This window comes from Magnolia sinica, chromosome 9 (genome assembly GCF_029962835.1).
Source record: "Magnolia sinica isolate HGM2019 chromosome 9, MsV1, whole genome shotgun sequence".
Classification (NCBI taxonomy): domain Eukaryota; kingdom Viridiplantae; phylum Streptophyta; class Magnoliopsida; order Magnoliales; family Magnoliaceae; genus Magnolia; species Magnolia sinica.
The window spans coordinates 88,539,457-88,561,048 of NC_080581.1; the positions used below are offsets into that span (position 1 = coordinate 88,539,457).

The 21,592-nt window shown below is 41.6% G+C and overlaps 1 protein-coding gene across 1 annotated transcript in view; it reads left to right on the plus strand.

Annotated features, from left to right (window-relative positions):
• LOC131256004 (enhancer of mRNA-decapping protein 4-like) overlaps nucleotides 1–21,223 on the plus strand; it is a 34,139-nt gene extending 12,916 nt beyond the window's left edge. Inside the window, exons 9-12 of the mRNA XM_058256995.1 lie at nucleotides 6,714–6,884; nucleotides 7,144–7,308; nucleotides 13,084–13,209; nucleotides 20,636–21,223. Coding sequence (XP_058112978.1) covers nucleotides 6,714–6,884; nucleotides 7,144–7,308; nucleotides 13,084–13,209; nucleotides 20,636–20,947 — 774 coding nt within the window. The 3' untranslated portion in view covers nucleotides 20,948–21,223. The remainder of the gene's footprint in view (nucleotides 1–6,713; nucleotides 6,885–7,143; nucleotides 7,309–13,083; nucleotides 13,210–20,635) is intronic.
• Nucleotides 21,224–21,592: the final 369 nt, after the last annotated feature.

Genomic DNA, 21,592 nt, shown 5'->3' on the forward strand with positions numbered 1-21,592 from the left:
CCTTAAAACAAGCTTGCCAAATGGATGGACGATTTTGATATAACACATGCACCATGATCAGACCCACCTAACTTGCTAATGTCAATACACTGTGTACTACCAACGCGCACGGGGCTTGACACTGACGCCGTTCACAGCTGTAACTTTTAAAGCCTCGAGCTCCGAGTTGTACGAACGGCTTAAACGAGTTCAACATGGGCCCCACAATGATGTATTTATTATATCCATACCGTTTATCCATTTTTCATGATCATTTTAGAGCATTTGGTAAAAAAATGAATCATATCTAAAGCTCAAATGGACCACACCGAAAATAGCAATGATGATAATGATTTTCACTGTTAAAAAATCCGATCAGGATCGTACCTAATCCAATCCAACTCGGTTTCCTTGATTGAGTCGGACTCGGTTCGTGTTAGGCCAACCGTGCATCGGATCGGTTCGACTCCAATGGCCTGGACTTGGTGTCGGATCGGATCGGGTTCGGATTCGGCCATGTAGATTTCGGACCGAATCGGGTTGGACCGAATCCAGTCCGACTCGGTCTGATGCCCAGCTCTAATCACCATTCAACTTTTTTGGGGCAATAAATTTTTTGGATAAAGCTAATATTTATGTTTTCCCATCCAAGTTTGTCAAACCTCATGAATAGATTGGATGGCAAATAAACATTATGGTGGGCCCTAAAAAGCTTCATTGGTGGACGTCATTGCCACCAAATTTTCTTGTGATGTGGTACACTTGATCTTACATCTGTCTCCTTTTTGGGCTCATGCCTTAAAATTACTTATGAAAATAGATGGAGGGTGTGCTCGCTTCATCTCCTCCATTTGGGCTGATTGTTGTGCTCACTTCAGTTTCAGCTGGTCCCCTCCACTTGTTGTTTCCCTTTTTTAGGCTTGGCACGGGGCGAAGCTAGGCAAACTTCGGTCTAGATTGTGGAGAATGGCCCTTCTTGCAATTTGGTGGTCAGTTTGGGAGGAAAGGAACGACAGATGTTTTCGGGACTCCGCTAATTCCGCTGCCACTGTTTCATCTAGAGTTAAGTCTTTAATCATAGAGTGGGCTGTTCATGTTGAATGTTCACACCCCAAGTATAGGGTTGTGATGTAGTAATAATCTCGGTAAGACCGAGGTCGAATCCAAAGGGACTGAACCTTGTACATATTCTGAAAGTAACTAGAACTAGAACTAGACGAAGATGTAATCTAAATCAGGTAAAAGGAAGGGAATAATTGTGAATTTAATTAACTAAAATTTGTGAAATTCAAAGGTGGGAAACTAGGGTGCCAAGGATCGACTTGTAGAGATCAGGGTGATTTATGCTTGATTCATAAATACAACTAGATTTAGAGTCCCATTTTCATCCAGTCGGAAGATAATTCATTGAAATCCATATCTGAACTTCCTTTGATCCAGTTTTCAAGAGATGAGAGGTATGAGAATTAGAATTGATTCCATCACAAAACCATGCCCGTGAGACAAAGTACACAACAAAATTTAACCAATCCACAACCAATTTAAGAGATGTATGAATGTTAGGAAGGATTCCATCATCCAACCATATCCAAGGGGCGATGGTGAACAATCGGGCTTCCTATCTTCATAATCATAATAATGAAAAGGAAATACTCAAAGCTATCACAGATCTATTGTAATTTAAGTCAACAAACCATTAAAAACTAAAGGCATTCTTTATAATTAAACTAGAATCAAAATCTGTTTAGTTTAAACAAAAGGCATAAACAAACAGGCTCCCATCTCACTATAAGCTTCACCTCTTAGCCCTAGCTAAGAGGTTTAGCAAATCATGACCATGATTAAACTAAATCTCTAAAAAAAAAATATAAATCAACAAAAAAAAAAAAAAACAGAGGAGAGAGTAAAAAACTCTGTTTAGAAAAGCTGCTCCACTGTTTCCACGTCCCAGATCAAGATGATCCTCTCCCCCTCACGTTCTTCTCCTCTTATAGTAGGTGTAGGTCGGCTGGAGTGGAGAACCGACTCCACATTCGCAGCAAGAGGCAGTGAATAGCTTACGCAGAAGAAGCTTCTGGAATTTTTCTTACGCAAGTCATTCTTGCGTTGGACCCGGCCTTCGCACGCAAGTGAGTTTTAGTGAAGGGATGGCGTCCCTGCGGACGGTTTTTGGCTGCCATTTAGATGAACGGTTCAGATAATCATGTAGAGCCATCCGTGGTGGCCAGCTTGGATCGTCAGGAAGCCACTTTCGCAAAACAGAGCTGCACATCCTGTGCTGTGATGGCTGGTGGGCTCACAATTGATGCCGGACAGGAAATCCATTCCGTACATTGGAATCCTCTCGAAAAACTAGTCGGAAATGACGTCCATCCTCCGTTTGGATGAGATATTCGCACATTCGCTTGCATGAGACTAAAAATTCAGCATGGTTGTGGTTGTGGCTATCCTTTGAGGCGAATGGACGGTTCAGATTATCCAAATACACGATGGGTGGGGCCCACAATAAAAAATCGGACGGCGTGTGTTAGACGATGTTGCGTCTTTAGAATTTTTTTGAGAAATCATCGGTCAACGCTTGCTGACTGAGTTCTTGAAAACCGGTACGCGGCTGGAGCACCCACGCTGTACACGTGCAATGCACAGGTGGGTCCCACGGTGATGTATTTGAGAAATCCACGCGGTCCATTTATTTTGGCATCCCGTTTAATGGGTTGAGGCCAAAATTGAAGCATATCCAGATATCAGGTGGGTCACAAATCAGAGATTTGGTGGCTGATCTGTTCGTTGGGCCACTTCCACATGGATCCAATGGCTGAAATTTGACGTGTACGGTTAATTTATGGTCCTTAGGCCATATATAAAGTTTCGAGCCGAACGGATGATGAGAACCTTATGATCTTGCATTCTGGACGATTTTCGGGCCTGTTTAACATGAGTGGCCTGATTTTCTCGGATTTCTGGCGTGTAATTTCTTCGATCTCGGTCCCCTGGGGTCCATCCCTTGCCTTGGTGACTTCGGAACGTTAAATCCATGCTTTTAGTACCCTTTTTTAGTCCAGGCTCATAATATCACCTTGCGGCACAAACACGATTAAAATAGGGCATTAAACGGTATCAAGTTCGTGAAGTTAGGTAATAACTGGGGTCTAGGATGCAATATTTGACCCTCAACATTGAATCCCTGAAGGACTTTGATTTGTGCTTTCTCGGCATGTAGCTTTGTCTACCCCCTCAGCAGTCCAGCTACTCCCTTTGTTTCTCGTCTTTTTGCTTTTTTTTTTTTTTTCCTCTTGATACAATTTGCGTTATCTTTCAAAAAAAAAGAAGAAAATGGATGGAGGGTGTGGATTGGCTGGTGTACCATACATCAGTGAGGTATGGGTATGTGTTGTGTGAAGATGGGATGCGGATTTCCTACTAAATTCTTTCGCAGGACTGGGGCACACCGTGATATTTGTGAGAAATCTACTCCATCCATCAGTTTTGTGATCTTATTTCAAGACTTGAGGTAAAAATGAGCAGGATCCAAGACTCAAGTGGGCCGCACTAAAGAAAAAGGTGGGTAGGGAAATTTCTACCGTTGAAACCTTCTTGGGTCAACAGTGATGTTTACATTCCATCCATACCGTTCATAACGTCATTACTACTGGGATGAATTGAAAAAACAAATATTAGACTGATTCAAAATTTCTCTGGCCCCACGAATATTTCAACTGTGGATCTTCAATCCTCACGTTTTCGGCCCACTTGAGTCTTGGATCCGGCTCATTTTTGGCCCCATGTCTTAAAATGTGCTCAAAAAACGGATGGACGGGGTGAATTTCTCACAAACATCACGGTGGACCCCACCTAAGTTTCCAGCGCATGAAATTTATGCGAAGCCGCCAAGACAAACGTTGACGATCGTCCACCTCGAGTTGTACAAACAATTCAAAGGAGATCAGAGTTACATGGCCCCCACAATAATGTATTTATTATATCCACACTGTTCATCCATTTGGAGAGATCATTTTAGATCATGAGCCCAAAAATGAGTCACATCCAAACCTCAATTGGACCACACCACAAATAGCAGTGAGGACAATGATTCTCACCGTTATAACATTCGTAGGGTCCACCATAACGTTTGTTTTCCATCCAATCTGTTCATGAGGTCACAAAGACCTTGATGAAGAGGAAAAACAAATATCATACGATCCAAAACTTCTATGACCCCCAAAAGGGTTTCAATGGTAGACATTCAATATCCCGCTGCTTTTTCCAGTGTGGTCCATTTGATCTTTGGATCTGTCTTATTTTTCGGCTAAAGCCTTACGACGAGCTCGCCAAAGGGACGAACGGTTTGGATATAACATATACCTCATGATGGGACCCACATAACTTGGTGACGTCAACACACCATCCTAGTTGGTGATGTGCGATACACCAGTCCATCCGCTTCCTGTAAATAAGGGCTGGGGGCCCTTTTTTTTTGAAGCAGAGAGGGTTCCGGAACGCCGGAACCCTAAAATATCTCCCAAATCCTGATGATTTCGAGGATTTCGACGGATTTTGCGCCCAAAATTCTCCAAATCAGAGGCTTCGATTCGAATGGCCCATCAAACACAACTTTCGATCAGGGCGATCTTCTTTACAGGTACCGAAATCTACCGTTGAAAGGATTTCTTTTTATTTTTTATTTTATTTTTTAAATTGTTCCCGAATAATGATGCTCTCCCAACATCCGGGAGTTGGCTACAGTAGCCCTGATAGGTGTTGTGTAGCAAATTTCTTGAAAAAAGTAATAAAATCCCAATAAAAGTGATAGTATCGTTGATATCGCATGATAATTAGAACAATATTTAGCGATATCGAATGATATTTGGCGATATTTCGATCGATACAAAGTATTCTGTAAAAAAAAATTCAATTTTTTAGTATCTTCCGAAGGGTTTCGTATCACACGCCCCCACGCACGTATGCAACCCCACCGTCGATCTGGATCGATGACGATGTCTAGGGAGGGCCTCCAGCTTGCGGGGGGATGTTAATCAGCAGAAAACATCCGTAACTTTGACTGAGATCACTGATAAAGACAGTCAAATCCCTTGATCTTCTCCAACAACCTTAACAAACCTGATCTACAGTCTCTCTTTGGTATTTTAAATTTCAAAACAAATGTTTGTTAGGGTTGTTATTAGGTTGTTATTTCCCTCTTTGTTTGTAAATTCAAATCTCTTGTAACCTACAATATCCTAAGTGCATATATATACAATTTACCTCTCGGATCTGGTCATGAAGCTAGAATTCCAAACAATTCAATATTTGTTAGTTAGAAGACTTGAGTTTTGGTTCGTTGGAGTGGGCTCGGTAGTCAAGTAAAGCCTATCATGGGATCTCATGATCGTGACCCACTAGTCTGATTAATTTCATATTTTAGGTCTCGCTTATTAATGTTATTTAGAATATCATGAACGCTTTAGATTTCTTTGATTAATTTTTATTTTAGTTTACTTCATCGCCAAGTAATAGGTTGCGCACATGGTGCGAGTTTTGGAGTATAGGGTTTTTTTTTTTTGTAAATAGGCACCCCTTGTAGCTTTTTGGGATTATTAAAGTTTAATAAAAATTATGCGTTTTCCTACTTTGAGTTCTTGAGTTGTGGAAATCCAATTGGGTGCGAAGCCCTCCCTTTATCGAAGGGCTAACTACCGTGGTGCGAAGACACATTTATCTCGATTCGCCCCCATCCTCTACCATCTCTACTTCCCATCTCCTACCACCATCCGTGCTTCAAATTTGTCCTTTATTACAATAGTTTTCTCTTTACAACAAAAGTTTAGATTCTGGTCCTACAGGAGGGCTGAAACTTCGACAGAGCACCACGCACAGCCGTAGTTCGGATCGACCCGAAACTTGGGGGTTTGGAGCCCACCCTTGGCCGACCAGACTCAAGGAGTCGGTTTCCGGGTGTGGGACCCCCTCGCATGTGCGGCCAGGCCCCTGCGCACATGTGATAGGCCTGGTCCGCAATCCACGCGCGGTCACTATTTCTAGGTTTAGATTTCCCGTCTATTTTACCCCTCTCATACCTCTTTCCCCTAACCCTAACCCTAGATTGCAATACTTCCAGTTTATTTGCCCATTTTCTAATCCTAGGGTTTTTTGAATTGAAATTGGTGAATCCCTTGGTTTAGGGACTGATTGTTGTGCATGTGTGGATGATTTTCACTTTCCTTTGAATATCGTTTGGTTAATAATTTTTATTGATTCAGCCCTAGCATGCGTAGGCCTGGACCCGCACAGATTCCCCTTGTTTGAATGTTTGAACTTTCGTGCGGGTTGTGGAAATCTTATGTGCATGTTTCTGAATTAGTTTGATCTAAAGCCTAAAATCTTGCATATCATATTTAATTTTCATGTCCTACATCAATATACATAAAAGTAGACTTTTCTATGGATTTAATAAAATGAAACTAACTGATCTTTTCTTCCTCTCTCTCTCTCTCTCTCTCTATATATATATATACATATATATCTCTTCTTTGAACATAACAGTGATTCCTTCTTTTGGTCCAGTGCAATGCTGGATGGAATGTTACATGAAACAGACTTTTCTATTGATTTAATAAAATGAAACTAACAGATCCTCCCACCTCCCCTTTTCCAAAGATAAAATAAGTGATTGTTTGTTTCCTTTTCCAGAGCTTCTTTTGGTCTAATGCATTGCTGTATGGAATTTGTATGTGCAGGACACTTTAAGGTCAAGCCTAGAATCTTCATTGATTCCTGCATTTGAGATGTCATGTAAGGCAATGTTTGAGCAAGTTGATGCTGTCTTTCAGAAAGGCATGGTTGAACATCTGTCTGCTGCTCAGCAGCAGTTTGAGGTTGCACATTCTCCGCTGGCACATGCATTAAGGGTATGATAAATTGCTGTTGTCAATGCTCATTAGCACGGCACATGCCGTGTTTGGTTTTGAGACTTCAGGACTGCAGTACTTCTCCTTTTATAATTCCTTTTTCCTTAATAACGTTTCATTACCTGGACTCTAATTGTTGTATTCGATATGTTTGTTATATTTTAAAATGTTTATGTTCAATACATGATATTTTTAGATCTTCAGACACTTACCTTATCATCTTCACATGTCAATAAGTAATGAGTTCCATGAACTGCAGGATGCAATGAGTTCCGCGACATCGCTCACTCGAACCTTATCTAGTGAATTGGCTGATGGCCAGCGCAAGATCTTAGCTCTCATGGCTGCTGGAGCAAACCAAAGTGGAATAAATCCCTTGGCTAAACAACAAAGCAATGGACCTTTGGCTGGTCTCCATGACATGGTATTGTCTATTCAACTGTCTCGTGTCTTTTTTATTTCTTTGTTGTTTTTGTTTTCAGTTGCAGACTTGCAGGTTGAACTTCGAAAGGATTCGAGGGTTCCAAAAGGAGGCTCTTGATTTTCCTGAACATTAGATCTCTTCCTAGTGAAAGTAGGATTCTAAATTCTGTTCTCCAATTTGCAAATGTAGCTGTGTGAGATCCAGTTTCATCAGGTGGGCTCCACCATTTATGTGCTGTAGCCTATAAATTTGGTTGGTCCAAATATCGGTGGGCCAGAGTGTGTTGGTAGCGTCGGGTGATTGTTTAGTCTCTCCTTGACATATAGATGGTAGATATATGATTGTCGTTGTTGTCAATTGCCCTTCACTTGTTCCCCTTTCTCCTTTTTTTTTTTGGTTACCATTGTGCTGGGGATAGATTAGGTCTACATTCTGGTCAATACCAGAAGAGGGAAAGGATGCTGCAGGTAAGCGTAAGGGGAAATTCGCATATGGTATGTTGCCAACACTGTTGAGAACTTTCCAAAGAAATGGTCGAAGGCAAACTTCTGCAGGCTGGAGATTCAGCAGGGTTATGGAGATGTTCATCCCTTGGATGAGCAGATCAACCATCATTTGAGATTTCACTTTTATTTGTTTCAAAGCAATTGAAGGTGCAGAGAGAGCATCTCTCATATGAATGGCCCTCGTTTCGCCGGCAGGAGGTTGGTGGTTCACACGGCTAAATTCGGGCTCGGGGTATGTTGTGGGAGTAGAAGGGATCCTTCATTCATCCCCTGCCGGAAATGAATGCAGGGTTAATAGTGGTTTGAGGCATGTTGGTGTGGAGAGCTCGTCAAGTGGGCGCCTTGATATGTCAGGGAAGTTGTCCTATGAGGTTTTACGGTCGGGCCTAAGCTATCAAGGTGAAGGATGACACTCCTAGGGATAAGAGATTTGTATGGCTGGAAAATGAGGATGACAGGAGGATGGTGAGTCTTCTACCTGAATTTTTGTTGAACTCCTTGAAATCTTTGTAATGGAGTGTGGTGGCCTTAGTGGTAGAAGGCTCATCCATCTTGGAGATGGCTGTGGTGATTGCTCTATCAAAGGGATCGATGGCTGTGGTGGTTGCTCTATTAAAGGGATCGATGGCTGTGATAGGCTGATTTCGCTACTAACTCAATCAGACATTGAAAGCTTGCTGTACGCAGGTAGATTTCTTCTGGGATGGCATGATCAAATCCATGTGCAGGTGGTTTGATTGGTTCCCATTTGCCAAAGAAGAATTGTGGCTCCAGATTTGAGGGCTATTGTTGGAATATGGATTTAGGAGGTGCCACAATCATTTTGTTCTTGCATTGTAGAATTTTTTGCCATTGATCTTAAATTCGAGTGTTCCAATGAGATTGGATTCGCCCTGTACTTGAATTAGGAAGAAAAGGCTATCTCTCTTATTGGTGACTGTGGAGGTTTGGTGGGGCCACAGTTAAAAGTTCTTTGGGAGCTGGATGGGTACCAGAAACCAGATGCTTCGTTGTTGGAGGGAGGTTAGGTGGGGCTGCTGAGCAGGATGAGTTTTCCCATCACTTGAGCACAAGTGAGAAGGTGCAAGCCTATCAGTATTTAGTAGATCACGGATTACTAGGAGTTGATGTATTAAGATGTCACGAATCTACTGGCTCCAAGTCGGTGATTGTGACACCTTGCTGTCATGTGAAAGATGGAGGGGATAGTTTGCATTTCGAGTCTGAATTGGGCTCCAAGTCGGTGATTGTGAGTCCTCGAGGTTTGAGCAAGGCTGCTGAGAAGGATGTGATTTCTCATCATTTCAATTGGGATGAAGAAGTTGCAAACATATCGGTAGGTTGTGGACTTCTAGGAGTTGGTGTATTGACATGTCACAAATCTATTGGGCTCTAAGTTGGTGATTGTGACTCGCTGTCATGTGAGGGGATGGAGGTGACAGTTGGCATTTTGGGTTTTTAATTGGATCCTCATGGTGAAGATGTCTTTGATAAGATTGCATGTGTCCAGGCCAATCAGACATTGTCTTTTCATTGTGCTCTTGGCAAAGTTGTAGTGAATTCTGCTTGTGGGAGGGGTGTTGTCTTGTGATAAGTCATTCAGATAGGTCAGACCATTGGGGATAGCTTCTTCTGCAGGCCCAGGCAAGGTGGCAAGTTGAGTTGGCATGGTTGGGCATCCTGACCATTAGTTGATTTCTAAGGTCCATCTTGTGACTGGCTTTTTTGACCTTGCTATATGGTAAGGTGGTTGCGCAGGAACAAAGTAGATCAAGGGCTCTCCTCTGAGGTTTTTATTCAAGTTTCCAGGTTGGTGGTGTTCTTAAAACAGGTCATACCTAGCAGTTGCGTGGTTGATGCTTAAGGTATGTGCCATGCAGCTTTTGCAATCCCATTCTCCATAAGATCCTCCCATTGGCGGTAATGACCAATGTGAGTCCTGTAATAAGCCTTGGTCCTCATCTTCCTATGCCTCAGTCATTGGATCTGTTCAGTGAGGTGAGGATGCAAGTCAATGAGTGGAGCCTCTCTATGCTGGGTCTGATTCACAGATAGCTAATGGGGAGCTAATTGTTGTTGGAGTAGATGATGCAGCTGAGGATGAGATGATGTTAATTATCCCACTTCAAATCATGAAAGGGAATAAGGGATACAGCGGATGATAGACCTTTTCTACATGGTAAGGTGGTTTTGCAGGAGTTGGGTTTTCAAATTCAATCACATCAGAAGCTTGAGGCTGTGGGGGTACCTTGTACTTCACCAAATCACGAAGGTTCACCTCTTTGCTTAGCAGGCTTATGGGTGGCAGAATCATCACATTGCGTGGGGTTGTTGGATCAAAGATGTCATGGGACTTGTAGGGAAGCTCCTAGGAGCAGGGCTCCTCCTTCAGGGACCATGAGGAGGGTTTTGTTGCATTATTTAAATTGGTTGAAGAGAGGTGAGCTCAGAAGATAGCAGAATTATACCCAAGGCACTTAAAGAAAACTTCTAAGCAAAGGCAAGAGCTTTGTGGTATAGTCACGTCTATTAATTATGATAAAGGGAGAGGGATGCTTAGAGGAGACAAAAGGGGAAGGGATCCACGTGTGTTCCTTATGAGGTTGCTACATTGGAATATTTGGGGGTTGTGCTGTCCTTATAAATGAGCCCAGATCAAACAGTTTTGTAAGGGCCAAAAGGTACATTTGATGGCTCTTCAGGAAAAAAAATAAAAAATCAAACATTGGAGAGGCATGAGTGAGGAGGAAATATTGGGTGATGCTTGATGCTACAGGGACAGCAAGCAGAACGGTGGTCATTTGGAATTCGGATGTATGAACTGCTTGGCAGGTTCATTTTCAGTTTCAGTTCACTTGGAACATGCCGCTGATGATTTCAGATGGGTTTTCTCTTTAGTATATGGGCCAAACCATCTAATCCAGCATTTTGCATTCTTTCCTGGATTGGATGATGTGAAACATAGGTGACAGGTCCTGTGGTGTATAGGGGGTGACTTTAGTGTTATGGGGTTCTCTTATGAGAAGCTCAAAATGCAATTGTATCACTAGAAGTGTGATGGACTTTCCAGATAGGGTGGATGAAAATAAACTGATGAGTCTCCTTTTTGTAGATGTGAAATATTCTTGGTATCACATCTAGGAGGGTTTGGTGATGTCCACACTTGGCATTTTTTTGGGGTGTTAGTTGGCTGGATGCTGTTCCCATTTGTGGAACAACATGGCGTACTGTGTCTAGTTTTAAATCATTGCCCATCCCTGAAGCTAATGAAGATAACCCAGGTCCAATATCCTTTTGTTTTGAACTCTTGTTGCTCAAGGACGAGGTATCCATCCAGCATGTTAAGGATTGGTGGAACTCCTTGGTCGAGGGTTGGGCAGGTATTGGGCTTTTATGTGGAAACTCAAACTTCTCAAAGAGAGGATTAAAGCAATCTGGAAGAAAGACCACTTTGGGAGGTTTGAGGAAGTTACAATTCTTCAAGATATTTAATTGTTGGATGTCAAGGAGGAAATGGAGCCTTCATTAGAGGAGTATAAGAAGTTGCTATCTGCTTACTCTTAACTGTAAAAAAAAGTTAAAAGGAGGAAGAAATCTAATGGAGAGCTTTCTAGGGCAGTCTGGCTTAAAGAGGGTGATAGGAAGACGGAGTTCTTTCATGTGATTGCTATGCAAGATATAGATGCAATTGTATTCAAGGAAAGGGATACTTTTTGTAGCTCTATTGTTGATTTCTGCATAGATCTTCATCAGGTGGAGGGCTGGGTGGCCTAATGTAGATAACTTGCCTTTTGGTCACATTTTTGGTGAGGAAACAAAAAGCTTGGAAGAGCTGTTTCAACATGTCAAATTGGTGGTGTTGTCTCTATGAATCTCATCGCATTTTGCAGTAGGGATAAGGCACATGGTCTGGATGGAATCTCATTGCATTTTATTATATTTCGTGGGAAGAGGTGAGGGTGTTTTGATGGCTTTCATTTCAAAGTTCCACAAGAAAGGCTGCTTATCAAGTGAGTTGGGAGCATCTGTTATCATTGCCATTCTGAAGAATGTAGGGGTGTTGAACTTGATTGATTTCAGACCCATTAGTTTGATCGGGTGTCTGTTAAAATCCTTTCTAAAACTTGGGCAATAAGATTTTGTAAAGTGTTGGGAATTGTTATATTTAAAGTTCAAGGGGGCCTTATTTATGGCAAGTAGATCCTATATGGATTATTGATTGCTCATGACTGCACAGCTTTTTTGGAGAAAGCCTATGACCATGTTGATAGAAGTTGTAGATTATATGTTGGGCTACTCGGGATGTGGTGTGACTGTGAGATGGAGAAAATGAATTCAAGAATGCGTTGACTTGAGATGATATTCTTTTATGGTGAATGGATCATAGAAGGGTTTTCTCAGGGGCTCAAGAGGTCTCTGCTAGGGCAAGATGCCTTCTCCTGTTTCTATTTGGTTGGGTAGATCCGCCATTCGATCTTTTTATTTGTCAATCCGCTCCCCCTGTTCCTGGGTTTCTTGCAACCTGATGAAGTTCATATGGTCGTTTACGGGTCTCCCTGCGGTTATCGCATTCAGGCTTTAGCTAGCTGGTGGGTAGGAATAGGGTTTTCACTATTGATACTCTCCAAAAAAGACAGGGTGATTCCAAATGTGGGTTTGATCAAGTGTATGGAGGATATGGACTATGTGTGAGTGCCTTAGTCTTTTTCTAGAGTTGTCTGAGAAGGATTTTTCCATCTTTTCCAATGTTGATGGTGATGCCTCTTTCAATTGGCTCCTTACAATGGCATGTGTGTGTAGCATGACTCAAAGGGAGAGCATTATGGAGACTATTAATTGATCTGTGGTCGATGTGAAGCCACAATGATAGATGATTTTGCAATTGCCAACAAAGCCCTATCGAGGCATTCAGGACGGCTAAATTGGACATCATCATGTAGGCTTTAATTCTTAAATTGTTTCCTTTGTTCTTGTTTGTATCCGTTGATTCCTTTGATCTTGCTTCTTGCAGTTCTTGGCGTTGACTCTCATCTTTGATTTTTGCAATAAATTTATTGTTTCCTCAAAAAATAAAAAAAGAATGTACTCAAATATGTGCAGTCCACTTTTTTGTCAGCATGGAACCTACTCGATGACTGGACTGGCCTGATTTTCGGGCCATGTCACTAATGACTCAGATCTGCCACACATTTGGAGAATACCATCCTGTCTCTTGGATCTTTAGATAGTATTTATGGTTGATTTTGAGCTGGCCATCTCTTTGTAACAGGTTGAACCACCTTTGGATCCAAAGAAAGAGCTACAAGTATTGATAAATGAACGAAAAGTTGAGGAAGCATTCACCGCAGCCCTTCAAAGAAGCGATGTCTCGATTGTATCGTGGTTATGTTCTCAGGTATGTTAATGTTTTCGGATTTTTAGATTAAAAAAGAAAACCGAATATTAAGTCAGATTAACTATAGTGTTGAATAATGGTCCTTTTCCAATCTAAACCAATCTATGAGCAATGGACGGGTTAAGTGTTTCTCATTTAAAAGGGTTAAATAGCATTGGCTTTTGATTGGCAGTTGGTGATTCCAGATAAATTGTCATTTTCAAAATCTAGCATATCCAAGGAAAGATCGAGTTATTGTGTCCTGGTGCATACGCATGTTGGTGGTGTCACGACATCCCCTGTTCCTACACATTCTGCCCATGGTTGAACTCTCCCTTTTCAGATTGTTTCTTGTTTTCTTAATTGATACCACTGATCGAATGATGTAGGACGGAATGATCTAACCTAATATGATTAACTACATTAACTAGAGCAATAGAACAACAAAATAAAGTTAATTTACCATAAATTCAGAAATTTCAAATGCTCGACATGTCCAAATCCAAGCCTATGACAGTTCGGCAATGCGAATCTCATAAATTGTTGATTAACTATGACTTATGGGAGAGAGAACCCTCATCCTAGCATAGGGTTAAATCGGAATTCAATGGAAATCATGTCTTGTAAGAGTTTTGACGTGTTAGGGCTGTTTAAAGGCTAGGGAATGTGGGAAATGGGTTTGGGGTATCTAGGCTCAAAGGAATTAGGGTTTGGAACATTAGGGTTGGGGTTTTGGGAGGTTTCGGGTTAGGATTCCAGACTATGGGGTTAAGGGATTTAGGATTTAGGGTTTTTAGAATTGGGAATATGGGTTCTAGGTTATGGGAATTAGGGATTTATGATTTGGTCAAGGAATTTTCAAAATCTGGGGATTTGGGTTTGGAAAAATTGGGGATTTTGGAAATTGGAAATTTTGGGGTTAGGGTTTGGTGAAATTAAGAGATTTTGGGGAAATTAGGGTTAGGGTTTTAGAGATTTAGGTTTAGGGTTTTAGAGATTTAGGGGTTTGAAAACTAGGGTTTTAAGAACTAGGTTTGGATGATTAGGGGTTGTAGAAAGAAGAAGAATGGGGTTTTAAAAGAAGAAGAAAGAAGAAAAAGAAAGAAGAGATGAAGAAGGAAAAAAAATGAGAGAAGATAACTTGTTGAGAAGAGAAAAAAATAGAAAAGATAACTAAGGAAACGCTCCCCATGGTTTCACACCATTAATCCAATCGCATGATGAAAATTTGCTCAATCTTTAAGCAAAATGAGAGAAATCTCTTTCATTCATAACATGCATATCGGATAGGGTGGGGACGTCCAACCCTTTGTAGTCTCATAAAAGACATTTTACAAAAAGACGCTTTCAGATAGGATTCTTAACATAAAGACGCTTAATGAATTAAAAGTTGTTTCTAACTCCCTGATCTTAACACAAATATGAGCTATACAAAAAATAACGAAACATGTAAAGAAACTAAACAACTAAACTATTTCGTGGCCCCTGAGGTCCATGATCAAGATGTCCTATGATGATAATCCAACTGTTAGAATGGTTGACGGTCGAAATCCAATGGTCCAAACGTGCCATCAAGCTCCTTTATGCAGACCACATGCATTTTCCTAGTGTGGGGCCTTCAAAGATGCACCAATATGCACGTGGGGTCTTCAACGTGGCTAGGAATGTGAATTCGGCCAAGCGGGCCCCATGCAATGGTCGTCTAGCCATAAGGAGACTGACTCAACCCTCCTCTGGAATGGTGCTCGGATGTCCTCATCACCGAAGGTTTAAGATCTTTCAATCTGGATAATCGATATGTGCCCACTAATTGATATGTGGGACTCTAACCCAACATATCAACTTTTGGACTGAACAGTGGGTGGCTCCACTTGTATGGACAGGTGCACTAGGACACCATTCACATCGCGAGTGCATCAAGATCATATAATTCCTCCCAACAAAATTCCGGCACGTGGGCTTCCTAGAAATTCTTGGAAACATGCCCCAACACTTGGTTGATGGTAAATTGCATCATGGTGGAGTGGGTTTAAGTAGGAAATCTCATTCAGTTTGGTAGGCTGGAGGCAGGCAGCTGCATTTCATCCTTACTGCACTTTTATAACAAACAATATTTTCATTTTGAAATGGGAACTGGGTTATTGTTCCAGGACCAAACCCTGCAGGGATTTTGGTTCTGTTGTTAGTGTGCAACAAGCTCCATATGACTCTTGTCACACTTGTCCTCGAGTAATGTGTAGCTTCTTAGGTAGTTCCCATGAGTAATGTGGAAGAGAGATTTGTATGTGTGGTATTTGTACTGGGAAGGCTTGCTTCTATCCCCATCTCTAACTGGGCACATCTTCCCTGGTCACGCTTGTAGCTGCGAGGCGTTTGTTCAATTGCCTGTGTTCATGATGAAGGGTTTCATAGTATGATCCTTAACGTCAGGTGAAGTGATTTACAGTCTCTTCAACATCTTCAAACTTGGAATGTATACCATTTTCTATCCTTTTTTTGAAAGGCAACAAAACTTTTATTGAAAGAGTGCCAAGATGGCACAAAAACCTACAACCTGCTCAAAATCTTCTCCCAACGTTTTTCTCAATTATGCTTGTATGAATTTGTTTGCATCATCCATAGATGTTTAAACCTTGATCATCAATTCTTTGCGGACCCTTGTTTTCTGTTGATGGTTCTTATTGGTAAATTGTGGATGAGCAAAATGCTTTTCCACTGCGGTGCGGACCCATGTTTGCTGTTGATGGTTCTTATCAGTAAATTGTGAATGGGCAAAATGCTTTTCCTCCAAATTAATATTTTGTTCGATTCGGTGTGGAGTGTAAAATTGACAACAATGCCATTTCGGTTTTCTTGTCTATCACCCCAACTGCTTTGTAAGTTCAAAATGAAGCCAAGTCACACACTTATGTATCCTACCAAATGTTAATTCAGGTTGAATGGCCTTTTACTTCCATATGCTAGCTAATGGCCATTAATCTTGTGTTCCTGTTCTGGTGGACTTGATTGTTCATTGTTTAATTTCCCAACTCTCAGACCACGGGAAGCTAATTCTACGGAAAATGGCCTAGCTAAATCCGCTGTGGTTAGGCAATTCTTATATGTTGGTCCTTATCCATCATCTAAATAGACAGCCCTTCTTCTTTTTCTCAACAAATTCGGCCGAACCCATGATTTTTTCCTAACCGCCAAAGCATGAGACTTTACCCGTCATTATTGGTCTTTCATTAACGACAACTGTAGTTTTGAATTGAGCTACTTTGGTCTTTGACGCAAGAGAAGATGTGATGAGGTCAAGCATCGTCTTCGTCGATCGATAAACACCTTGAATACACAAGGCACTCTTAAATCCACAAGAGGTTTCTCGAATCCACTAGAGAAATAGAAGAATTTCTAAGGAATTTGTTGATTGAATGATAATTGATAAAAAACGAGTTTAACATGCCTTAAATAACCCTAAACAAACCCTAAAATCGTAAATAAGAGTCCTAATCAAATGAGGAAACTATTTTCAAAAAACGTGTAATTTCTGGCGTCTATCGACCGGTCAAGTCGACAGGTCGAAATAGGCAAAAAGTGTCCAGAGATTTAAACAAAAAATTATGTGCCTTTTGATCCGTCGACCTGATCTGTCGAACTGTCGAACAGTATTTCGACCTGTATAAACTGGCGGAAATCAGCCAATAAGCAATCTGGAACAATATTTTGACCTGTCTAAATTGGCAGAAATCAGCCAACAAGCAATCTGAAATTTCTGCTGGAATTTCGACTTGTCGACCACAAAGGTTGACCGGTCAAACTATGTTGAATTTTTGTCGATTTCTCCTTGGGCTTTTTCTGGTCCATGTACGTTAGGAACATGCTTGATCCTCGTCCTACATCAAACCCCTCCACTTGAAAAAACCTCGTCCTTGAGTTTGGTTCATGATACGTGTTCAACTTCCTTGAGTTCGGTTCATGATATGTGTTTAACTTCCTTGAGTTCTTCTATGGACTTGGTTCACAATACGTATTAAACTTCGAGTGCCAATATTTATTAGCATCTTCCTTGTACTCTGCAGTAGGCTTCCCTGATCTCTCCTAGACATCAACTTGAATAGTTGCTACCCGAACTGCCATATTCTTCCCCGCATCACGTTCCAGGTAGTTTAGGCAATGGAAACAAGTTGATTGTAGGTTTAAGAACTCGGGCATACACAACCTAAAATTGGGCTTGGTCAGTAGATTGATTCTTCGTGTTGTTGAAGACATACTCAACCTGTGAAAGACCAATCTTCTACATAGGGGACAATTCATTGGGAAGTTCGGCGAGCACAATTGCCTTGAACTCATGCAACACAAGTTTTACATCTTTTGGAACGGTCACGGACTCTACATGCGCTTTCTTTTCTACTGGTACTACCATCACTCCCGTCCCCGGACTCTCCATAGAGTGTTTGATGAAATCGCGTTTGTTTACGAGATGTTTCTCGTTCACTTTAGAAGTATTGGATTGGTTCTCCACTTCCACAGGGGCCACATGTATGCCATTGACGAACCTAATGGCCTGTCGTGACTTCGCCTCGACTAGGTCGCCTCTTGCTTTTCAAACAATGGGAGTTCTCTGCATAACCTCTCACTGATTGGCTATCTTTGCCTTTCGCCAAAAAACAATAGGATTTCTGTACATAACCCCTCACTGATCGGCTATCTTGCCAATAGTTTTGGTTTTGTTGGAATAATACCTGATTGTAATCTCGAGGGAGGAATTGCGCGGGCAACAATTGCTTCATCCGTGGCCACGTGTCGATTGACACTTTCATATGTTTTGTTCGGTCGATCTGAAGTTGTTCCCACCAAATCGAAGCTACAGCCTTCAACTTGTAAGCCACAAGTTTAACTTTATTCTCTTCAACGATGTCCATATAGTCAAAGAAACGTTCGACTTCAAGCAGCCAATCGAGGAAGTCGTCGATTGCGTTCTACTTCAAGCAGCCAATCGAAGAAGTTGTCAATGTGGAGTTGGCCGTTGAAATTGGGAATATCGACCTTCATCCAGAATTCCTGATTCGCTTGATGTACCTGATTACTGCCTTGTTCGGGACGTTGGAGGATCATGACATCAATCTCCTCATCACTGGATCCCACCTCCTCAGGTGTGATTCTGCGATTTACTTCCGGCATCACCCTGCGATTGGCGCGATTACGAATTTTGGCACCTACTGGGGGCGGATCATTGCCATGAACACGGAGTTGACCTAGGGCCTCTGTCATGCAATTGATGGCACTGCTGCCCTTGCATCACTTGCCGATTCTCTCGTTGTGCCACCTCCAAAGCCGCCGCTGTTAAAGGATAATTCCCTGGAGCACCGTTCATGGGATTGCGCCCAACCCATCATTAGAAGCCACCGACTCGAGGAGAGTCCTCGCTCTGATACCAACTGATGCAGGGGAGGACGTGATTAGGTTGAGCACCGTCTTCCTCGATCGATAAACACCTTCAATCCACAATGAACTTTTGAATCTACAAGAGGCTTCTTGAATCTACGAGAGAAGTAGAAGAACTTCTAAGGAATGTATCGACTGAATGATGATTAAAAAAATGAGTTTAACATGCCTTAAATAACCCTAAACAATCCCTAAAATCATAAATAAGAGATTCCTAATCAGACAAGGAAACTATTTTTAAAAAACGTGTAATTTCCGCCATCTGTTGACTTGTCGTCGCCCGGTCGAGTTGACAGGTTGAAACAGCCAAAAAGTGTTCAGAGATTTAAACAGAAAATTCTGTGATTTTCGACCTGTCGACTTTTCAAACAGTATTTCAACCTGTCTAAACTGGCAGAAATCAGCCAGCAAACAATCTGGAACAATATTTCGACCCGTTGATCTGTATTTCGACCTCTCTAAACTAGCAGAAATAAGCCAGCAAGCAATCTGTAATTTCTGGCGGAATTTTAACCTGTCGAGCACAAAGGTCGACCGGTCGAACTATGCTGAATGTTTGATGAGCTCCTTGGGCTTCTTCCAGTCGATGTGAGTTGGGGACGTGCTTAATCCTCGTCCTACATCAGTCTTCCCCTCTGCATTGGAAAAACAGCTAAGCATCTATGGGATGTGTTTCTGGGGAGGATGGAGCAGAAATTGTCAGGCTAGAAAAGTTGGCACCTGTCTTTGGGTGGTCAACTGGTCATGTTACTAGATCAAGTCAGGTTCAGCTAATATGCCTTCATATGACATGCCATTGTTTCAGAAAGTGTGGTTAAGAGGTTGGGGAATTCAGAGTTTCTCTGGTGAGGGCCTGAAATTATAAAAGAGTTTCATTTGGTTGATTAGGGTGAGATGTGCACGCAGAAGAATTAGGAGTTTCTATGGCGAGGGCCTCAAAATACAACATGAGTTTCATCTGGTTGAATGAGGGTCAGATGTGCAAGCTGAAGGAGTTTTGAGGGATTGCTCTTGGCAAAAAGGTTATGGTGATTTGGGGCACAAGAGGACAGTCTCTAGAAGAGATTGATGCATTTTCATTCTGGAGATGGTGCTTGCATCCGTTTTTAGGACAGGTGGTATGGTGATAGGGAATGCTCATTTCACTGTGTTAGGTCAGGTGGTATGGGTCGCTCTCTTTTGTACAATCTCTCTGATGAAAATGTATTGGCCTTGCAGACCTCTTGTGGAAAACCAGGTTGCTGCTTTGGAGGAGAGATGGAAATGGAATTCTGATTATTTCAAAGGTTTCTTTGTCAATTCCTCTTGGACGTGATGGTGCCCTCTCACTTTATGGAACTACTTGGGATCTCCATGTGTGTTTTAGCTATTGGGTGGTCGGTCTGTAAAAAAGGTTCTCTTGGTTGTCCATTTAGGAAGTGGTGAAATGATCATTCTGAATGGGTGCCTGTGTGATGTGGAATCTGCAAATCTTGCAGCGTTTGCATAGAAGATTTGGTGGAATTTTGTTTCTCTTTGGTGTACCTCGCACTAAGGGATTTCTTTAGTCTGTGGCACTTCGGCAGAAATGAACAAAAAAGAGAACTGTTGGTGGATTGCTCTTCTAGCCAGTCTATCGATCTGGAATGATAGTAACAAGTCTTTTGGGGATAATTGGGTGAAAATTTGGCTTTTATATTGTTTTTCCATCTTTGGTTCTGTTTTAATAAAAAATTTGGTTACACCTCATAATGAAAAAAGAAAACCCATAGTATTGTAATCTCATTATTAAGATGCATTAGAGTTAGATAGCACCTGGAAAAAATACACATACAACCATATGTACTATTATGCATCTGCAATGTCATGAATTTTAGAACATACACATCCCTATCAGACAATGCATTTTACGTTGTGTTTATCACACCGGCCTGAGATTTTAAAGCATGTAACCTACATGCTCTTAGGGCTCTGCAATTCTTCTTGCACATAGTGCATATGAAAATTATCTGACTGCATCTGCAAATTGTCCCTTGTCCAGGTTGATTTAGCAGGAATTTTATCCACGGTTCCTCTCCCTCTTAGCCAAGGAGTTCTCCTTGCTCTTCTCCAGCAGGTCGCCTGCGATCTTGCCAACGAGATGCCCCGGAAGCTGGAGTGGATGAGGGATGTAGCTATTGCCATTAATCCGGTGGACCCAATGATCGCGGTGCATGTCCGGCCCATCTTTGAGCAGGTTTATCAGATACTAGGCCACCAGCGGACGGTCCCCACCACCACGGCAGCGGAAGCAAACAGCATCCGCCTAGTCATGCATGTCATCAATTCCGTATTGATGAGCAGTTGTAAATGACAATCATCCCTCTCTCAGTTGTGCAGAATTGTATGGACTTGGTGATGGTAGGAAAAAGCATGTTTGTATAGAGAAGTAGACTGCTCGTCAAAAGTGCCACTGCCGAGGGTCTTTGTGTTGATTATGTAAAGCGCGAGAATTTGAGAATGATTTTCATTTTTTTTTTCTTCACCGAAAGTTCCAGGAAAACTAGGGTTTTGGTTTTTCTTTTTTAGGTTCAGTTGGGACTGTTATTTTGAATTAGTATTTAGTGAAATTGTGGCCTCAAATTCTCAATATCCAGATCTCATCCGCTTTCTTCTTCACCTGCTTCATTTTTTTTTTCTCTGTTTCTGTTTTTTTTTTTTTCCTTTTCCTTTCATGCATGGTAAATGGGTCATTATTACTTCCAATGCATATTTAGTTTTTGTGAGTATTCCAACTTGAAAATCAGTCCAAAAAGGACAAACTTAAATTTGTGGGACCCATCATGCTGTAAGACATCCACGCAGTTCATATGTTTAACCAGAACATTTTAGGGTATGAGCCCAAAAATGAGGCAGATCTAAAGCTCAAGTGGTCCAAACCACAAGAAACAGTGGTCAGTAAAATTTCTATTGGTGAAATGTTTTTTCTACGCAAGTCCAGAAGACTTTTTATTTGTCA